The sequence below is a fragment of the Pagrus major genome, chromosome 5 (assembly GCF_040436345.1).
Source record: "Pagrus major chromosome 5, Pma_NU_1.0".
NCBI lineage: Eukaryota > Metazoa > Chordata > Actinopteri > Spariformes > Sparidae > Pagrus > Pagrus major.
The window spans coordinates 15,867,291-15,875,637 of NC_133219.1; the positions used below are offsets into that span (position 1 = coordinate 15,867,291).

The 8,347-nt window shown below is 39.9% G+C and overlaps 1 protein-coding gene across 1 annotated transcript in view; it reads left to right on the plus strand.

Annotated features, from left to right (window-relative positions):
• ddr2l (discoidin domain receptor family, member 2, like) overlaps positions 1-6,271 on the plus strand; it is a 32,347-nt gene extending 26,076 nt beyond the window's left edge. The window contains exons 18-20 of the mRNA XM_073466411.1: positions 71-305; positions 1,677-1,826; positions 2,450-6,271. Of these exons, the coding sequence (XP_073322512.1) occupies positions 71-305; positions 1,677-1,826; positions 2,450-2,584 (520 nt within the window). The 3' untranslated portion in view covers positions 2,585-6,271. The remainder of the gene's footprint in view (positions 1-70; positions 306-1,676; positions 1,827-2,449) is intronic.
• The last annotated feature ends 2,076 nt before the right edge of the window (positions 6,272-8,347 follow it).

Below are 8,347 nucleotides of genomic sequence, written 5' to 3' on the forward strand. Positions count from 1 at the left end.
CCTCCACTATCACCTCCCTCTTTCTCTGTTCCCCACCTCCTTCTCTCCCCTGCCTTCTCCCTCTCTCCAGTCTATCAGACCTCCTCCACATGTCAGTGCAGATCTCGTCGGGGATGAAGTACCTGGCGTCTCTGAACTTCGTGCACCGCGACCTGGCCACCAGGAACTGCCTGCTGGACCGGCGCCTCACTATCAAGATCGCCGACTTTGGGATGAGCCGAAACCTGTACAGCAGCGACTACTACCGCATCCAGGGCCGGGCAGTGCTGCCCATACGATGGATGGCCTGGGAGAGCATCCTGCTGGTGAGGGAGGGGGGGGAGTTAGTCATAAGCTATGATGAGTTCCTAGATTTTGGACTCGCCGTCACTAGATTTAATATAAACAAGATCATTTCTAATGAGATCCTAGCTGAACAAGTTTATCACAGATATGTGCAAGACTTAGTCTAATGGTAACACCCACCAACACCAACTTTTGTTGATATTTAACCCTAACCCTAAGAGTCAGTGGGCTGGATAAATAATAATAAACAACTTTATTTATAAAGGGCCTTTCCAAAGCAGAGTAACAAGGTGCTGTGCAATGCAAACATTAAGGATTGAGTTAAAAGAGGAAGTAAAAAAAAACAACATAAAACAATAAAAACTTCACAGAAGGCAGACACACATTAGTGGGCAAAGTGCTCACAAAACAGGTGAGTTTTTAACAGCCTCTTAAAACTGCTCACTGACTGCGTTGTTTCAGAATAGAGGGTGTAGACAGAATGGAGGAAGAGGTACCTGAAGCCACACCTGCAAGCTCAGTAAACTTTGTAAACCTCAGTGGTGGCACCATGCACAAGCGACACAGCAGGTCGGAAACATAAATTGGAGCCAGCCTGTGTAGTGCTTTATAGGTGATTAAAAGGAGTTTAAAATCAATTCTGCCCTCTCTGGGTAACCAATGCAGATTTGCCAACACTGGTGTAATGTGTGACCTTCAGTATGTCTTGTGTTAGTTTGAAGCCCGGCAGTTGCATTATGGACCCGAGACACAGAGGAGCAACTTAGGGTGGTGAACAGTGAATTACAATAATCAAGACGGGAGGAGACAAACACATGATTCCAGGTCTTAAAGAAAGGAAAGGATAATATGGCTTTGATTTGGGCTATTTTTTCTGAGCTGGAAGAAATAGAAGTTGAGCACCTCCTTTGTGTGCCGCTCCAAATTCATCTGTTGGTCAAAAAAGGTTTTTTGAGTCTTGGCTGCTAAGGGACTAATACGTTGCTGAAATGCTCTCAGGGCCTATGATGAGGGTTTTGTCAATGTTACGTTATAAGAAGTTATTTCACATTCAGTCCTTGATGGCTATTGGGTAGTCCTGCAATGTAGGAATTTAACTTGTCGATTTGAAGGAAAAGTATATCTGGGTATCGTCTGCATAACAGTGCAAAGCAACTAATAGAATGGAAGAGGACCAAGGATTGAATCTTGGGGTACACCACACGTCAGTAGAGCAGATGAGGAAAAATACTGATCAGTGGAGACTGGAAAAAAGTTTTCATTGCTTTCCATGACTTGTACAAGTTGTTTATAAACTACTTTTCTCAGTGGTCCTTGTGGATTCTAAAATGTGAAAAGCTCTAACATAAAATGTAATAATTTAACTTGTGTCACCCCTGCCTCCTCACTAGGGTAAGTTCACCACGGCCAGTGATGTTTGGGCGTTTGGTGTCACTCTGTGGGAGATCTTCACTCTGTGTAAGGAGCAGCCCTACAGTCTGCTGTCCGACGAACAGGTCATAGAGAACACTGGCGAGTTCTTCAGGAACCAGGGCAGACAGGTGCGACAACTCAAACACATCCACAAAGGACAGAGTTTAGTGCAATTATTGTGTGTCGTTCTTCTCTGGTCAGCCATTATTGTTCCGTCCAGGTGTGCCTGCTTTGGGCCAACATTTGGACATATACCTGCAAGAGTTTGCATAAATAATTATTCATGTTGATGAATCATGTTAAGTGGATGTGGGCTCAAACTTGAACTTTTTAGACATGTAGCACTGCATGTATCTAGTTTGTAACTTGCTGAAAAACTCACAAAATGTGTTAACCAGTTCATATTTAGCAGGGCACAGGTCCTCCACAAGGGGGACCTGTTCAGTTGTTGTTGTATCAGTTTTAGACATCCAATATACAGCTAAAAGAAAAGCAGAAGAAGAGTTGTAGTCTACACAAATGTATGCTTTTCTTTTAAACATTATTCCAAACTTTTGTGTTTTGGATGATGTATCGGGCAATTAACCCTCTTCATGCTTTTCAGTTACTCATATAAACAGATATTAACTGTCATTGGTGATAAATCATAAACATACATAACAAGTCAGGCAGTACTACATGTTTCATTTTAAGGGGGTTCTCTATTTCTTTACTATCTGATCTCTTAAACTCTTATGTATTTCCCTCCTAGATCTTCCTTTATGGCCCTCCACTCTGCCCACCTTCTCTCTTCGAGCTGATGATGCGTTGCTGGAGTCGCGACCTAGCCGACCGGCCCACCTTTGAGGGACTTTACCAAGCCCTGAGGCCCCATGTCAACCAGTGAGCTGAGGCTGCCGGGACGTACCACCCTGGCTTTCCTTGGCGGGGGTGTTTGTCCATCTCTAGACTCCTGTAAGAGGACACGAGAAGACTGGAATTGTGTTACAAGAGTAGGTCTCTGGGGGAATGAAGAAACTGGCAGACTTGTGAGCTGAAGGTTGGCATGCTTCATGGTAACAGCAGCACTCTATTCTGAGAGACAAGATGGAGATGGAAAGGGAGAAGGCTGATCAACTCAGAGGAGAAACTTTTTGTGAGATCCAAACCTTGCCATTAGTGAATAAGGATTTCTAAGCTTTTTTAATTTTTCTGTCATTGCTGATTTCACAGTTTCATCCGTTTCTTTAAAGCTCCTTTGATCAAAACGTCTTTTCTGATCTGTAGACATATCTTCTTTTCATGTTGTAATGGTGGCAAAGGTTGGCCTTTAAAGATGCCATAAACTGGACCGACTCTTCAGTCTTGGTAGTTTCTCCTGTCCCTGTGGTTTTTATTATTATTGTAAAGCACTGTCTGTGTGTCTCAGTTATTCATGTTCATATATTAACCCACACTGGAGCTCGGGCTAGGGTCAAATTGTAGTGTAGTTTTTATTTTTAGATTTTTATTCTATTTTATTTTTCTTGTTCAACAGTATTTGTCTTTTGTTTGGTCTTTTTTGTGGTTATGAATGTTGTTCAGCTGAGGTTCACATCACGGTGCCAAGAGGCTGCGTTGAAACCTGTGTGGTTCACAGACTGAGAATCAGTCAGTGGGTAACTGTGGGTAATTAAGGAAAGAATCTCGACTGGAGGCACATTGAAACCAAATAAGAAAAAAAATGTGTTGTGCCTTTTTTGTTGCCAAAGTGAAATAAAAAGTATAAGTGATTAAAAAAAAAAAAATGACATTATTATATTAAATGTAACTCATCTGTGTGAATGGACTTGGCTACATTATACCATTAACATCTGCCAGTTGGTGGATGCTTTTATTCAAAGTGCCTTACATTTTTAGCATGAGTGGCATCAGTGGCAAGTAAGCCAACACTGCTAGCAGGGAGAGTAATCAACCAAGTATGTAATTCAAAGATCTAAACAAGGTATTATTTCCTGTGTCTGTGTTAGTGCTGGAGCCTAAATGTCTGTAGATTAAGTGTTATGTTGGAGCCAATAGACGTGTCGATGTGTATACTTTGTCTCCATTAGCCCTGTCCTGCCTCGATGAAGCTACCTGTGGTTTACTTTTTTTCCCGCCAAAGATTAGCCAGCTAACCACAGAGCGTTAATATTTAAAAAATTGAAGTCAGTAGTTACTAGAATAACACAACAGTTAAAACAAAAGACAAACTTTTTAAATTAAGATAGAAATAATTCCCAAACGTGGCCTTTGCAGAAACTCAAACTATGATAGAGATTCTGGTGAATGATAATCTTGCTGTTAGCTGACTGAAGCTAGCAAGTTGTTGTGCTGTAGTTACTTACTAATGTTCGAAATGTGCCTGTTCGATTGCTTGACCTGTGGTATTGCTGTTTGTAGCTTTCTTGAGAACTGTTCATCCAATCTACTTCACAACTGACACTGACTGTGTAGTGTTGTCAAAAGGCTAGCATTAAAACTCAAATTAGCTGACTCCTCATTAGGGATATCCAACACCCCTTTCTTGACATTGTCTAGGGCTGCATCTAATCATAATTTTTCATTGATTAATCTAACAATTCTTTTTTAGGTTAGATAATTAATATATTAGGTAATTTACCCAAAATAAATATTAAAAACTTGCCTCATTAATATTTCAAGGTTTTATTCAATGATTTAATCATCATTATCTCATTTTCACGTCCATTCGAAGTTTGTTGTCTGTGCGGCTGCCAAATCTAAGAGGTCAACTTCCACTAAATGTTTTCTTTTAATGATATCCTTAATTTTTCACATCCAAACAACTTCACACTCGACACTGCACTTCCTTGGGTTTTCAGCAATTCAGCCACCAAGTGTGAAGTAGATCAGATAAACAGTTCTCGAGATATGCAAAGCACAGACTGACAGACATTCAGACAGATTCCTTGCTATATAGTTAGATACCAAGTTTGGTTTAGTTCTAAAGAGACTATTGCCTTGTAACACAAATACAGATGCTAGATTGCTTGATACTTCAATGTTATGATGCTAAACATGGATTAATTTAGTTTAAAGGTGCAATATTTAAGAATTCGTACACAAAACAAATAGAGGGCAGCATATCAATAGAGTAACCACCAAGTGTTGCTAACGATGGCTGCTGTTAGCTAGTTAGCTCAGTTAGCCACGCAGCTAGTGGTCTGGACTGGGAGCCTGGAACACCAGGGAAGTGTTGGAGTTTATCCCGCTACTACAGGAGCTTTGGACCAGGACAAGCCAGGGTGAGCTGGTTAACATGCTAACTTCAGTAGGTATATCTGCAACACAACATATAGCCTGATGTCATAATGTCGAAACAGTTATGTCTTCACATTCTGTTGATAATTTAACTAAATTTTTGAATGTTAAAATCTTACATATTCCACCTTTAAAGAGATGCAAGTTAACTACCCTCTTCAGTTGCTGTATAAGTACAATACTTATCAAGAGGTTATGTTTAAACCAGGTGTGGCTACATTCCAAAAACTGTGGCCATGCTGTCTAGCCTTCTGCGCGGCTAACTGCGTAATTATCATGTTACGTTATGAGTTATGATTACAATAATTCTGGTATACTTTATAAGACATGCTACAGCAGCCAATCAGGCCACACCAAGTTCAAATTTGACAAGTGGAGACAAAACACAACATCTGTATTTTGGGCCACTGTGTTAGAATGGAAGCCTCCTGAGCCACTCGAGACCGAGAAGGATTAGTCACTTAGTTAAGTATATGCAGTACATGTGTGGAGTATCTTGAATTCTCCCCCCCTTCAGAACAAATATCTCAAAATCTAAACTACTATTAACTAAACTAAAAGTACAACTCAACATCACCTTCACAGGAAAGAGCGAAGAAAGACCAATTATGTTAAGTTTGAGTGCATCTTTCAGTGTTTGCGTTGTTACCGTAGTGTTTTGTTATTTGTACTGTATCTGAACACTTCTACGAGTGTCTGTTGAGAGAAAATGAGTTTGTGTGTCTCGATTGTTTTAGACATTCCGTTTGAGCACTGGGAGCTTGTTGGGATTGAAGTGGTTAGCCGGAGTCGCTCTAATGTGCCAAATTATGTGATTAAATGAGGGTGAGAAAAAGGACAGAAAGTAAGGAAACCACTAAACTCAATCTCCCAGAGTCCTTTGCTACAGTGAGCCTGTGTATTTTGTTCTGGTTCCATTAGAGAGATAGACGAGTCTTTTAGTTTGATAGTGTACAGTATAAGTGATTTATAATATCTCAGTGTGTGAATGCAGATTAGGTGTGATAATTGTTATTGATAATTATCTATCAGAATTTATAATAGCTATTTCTCTGATTATTTCTTTTCTGGGAAGGTGTTGGGTTTTTTTTCCTTTTTTTCCAACGGGAATTCAGCAGTTTTGAACATTTCTAACAGAGATGTCCTGTTTCACACGTGTTGTAAATAGGCAAGTAGCTGTGTATATTAATATATTGGGAGGTGGGAATTTTGTGTTCTGTCATCCCAAATAATTTCAATTCTGTACCCTCTCATGTTTTGGTTTGTTTTTCTCATAATAAACATTTGTCAAACAGTCCAGTGCACTTTCCTTGTGACTTATGTCGTGTTTTTGTTTTTTCTGGCATCTCTCTGCTCAGCCTTCAACTCCATTGTCCTCTCCAGCTCACCTGTGCTGCATACTACTGTACGTCTCTGTAACCCAGCGCGACCACTCAACCCTGCAACCCGTCTCCTCCTGCTCACCTGCCTGCCCTCGTCTTTTTCATTCCCCTTTATTGTTAAAATAGACCTTTTTGCTTTGCACAAATCCTTGTCTCTCTGCTTTTGAGTCTGCAGGTACCAGAACCTGACAGTTGATCATAAAATATTTCCATTTGATGAAATGATGTAGCCATATAAACATACCGTGGGATAAGCATCACACACTGCAACTTCAATAACAGATAGTTGGTGACACTGTCATACAGTGTGTAAATTTTCTTTACGCTAAGTGCAACTCAAAAGTTTACCTGCATACTGAGTGAATAACTTCACTTTTCATCAGAGATCTACTTTTGTTTCCATTTTGTAGTAGTCAAAACTCCCTAAATTGACTCACTTCTTGCTCAAAGTGTCATCCATTATGATCAGATTGTGAAAAATGAGTAAGGATAATTAGGGCACAACATCTTGTGGGCCAAATCAAACCGTATGGTGGTCCAACTTTGGGCAGCCCTGTACTAGAACCGTCAAACTTGCTGATATTGATTTGAAGTAACAAGTATGTCTGATCAGACATTGTGTGTTATGTGTCATAGATTAGCTATAGATCAGTAAGTTATCAGGAAATGCTTGTCATAAAGGCTTGTTGGTGTGAATTGTCTCAAAATCTGAACTCAAAATGAATTTGTATCTTCGTTGTGATGGTAAAACCAGAATGGGAGTCTATTACAACTAGTGTAGCTGTTGCGACTCACTACATTTCAGTCTCGATGAAAGAATCATTGCAATGTACAAAATGTCCAGTGATACTAAATGTTCCTGTGCTGAATATCAGCAGGGGGCGGCAGAGAGGCTGACTTTTTTTTTTCCAAACTCTGGATCCTGCAGACGTCCTCCACCTCAGATATGTAAGATTATGAAATGAGTAACACCTCGAGCAGCTAAAGCCATCAGCTGCACCGATCACAGAACCTCATGTGGTATTGAAGGGTTACCAGACACATTTTGTACAATAGAAATTAGAAACTCTATTAAATACTGAAGCTCATTGTTATTGGAACAGCTTGAATCTTCTTTTGGGATTCAAACTGAGGCATCAGTCATTTATCACGTTGAACTCTCAAGGTCTCGGCAGCATAACAAATTTTTTCCCCTTTTCCAGGATAACAATGGCTCATGTGTTCCAGTTTAACAACAGGGTTCATGGTGGGTAGGAATGTTTTTGCTACCCATGACATTGGTGATAAAACTTTACAGCCTATAAATATGGATACAATTAGTCCTTTGCATTGATTAAAGCTTAATTAATCTGTCTCTTTTTTAAGCCACTAGGGTGCAGAAGAACTCGAAAACATGCTAATAGCCATACAAATTAGCATGTTAGCATGGTGGTTGGAATCCAACCTATGTAGACTTTAAAGGGGCACTATGCAGTTTTTGAGAGGAAATTCAAACTCATAATTTAAATATTTACAGTCAGTTTGTTGATTCAGTCATGAAGACGAAGAGTTTGTTTATTTAGTCAATAAATGAATACCATCATTGTCATTAAAGGAGCAATGGCAGGTATCTCAGAAAGAATTTACTTTTTCAAGCCTGACTAGTTCAGATTGGGTTCAAGGATCATCTTTCTCTTTCGACAAGAAGGTCTCAAGTAGAGTAAGCGTTGGATAATGATGGTAAGGTGTTACAAAGTTTTTGCAGGACAGAGATCCTCTGTGAGAACCACACTTGCTGTAATTGTCCTTTGCGGAAGCACAGCTAAATTTGAGAGAGAAAGAACACAAAAGCAGAGGTTTGTTTGCAGATGTGGCGCAGTGACTGCAGCTTTCATAAGGGTGGCTCAACAGAGGTTCAGGGCCAAAAGGCAAATCACACGAGATTAAAAAAACTCCAGGTTTCGTTTTGCTAGAAGTAAAAAAAAAACTGGTTAATGTTGCCAAAGCTA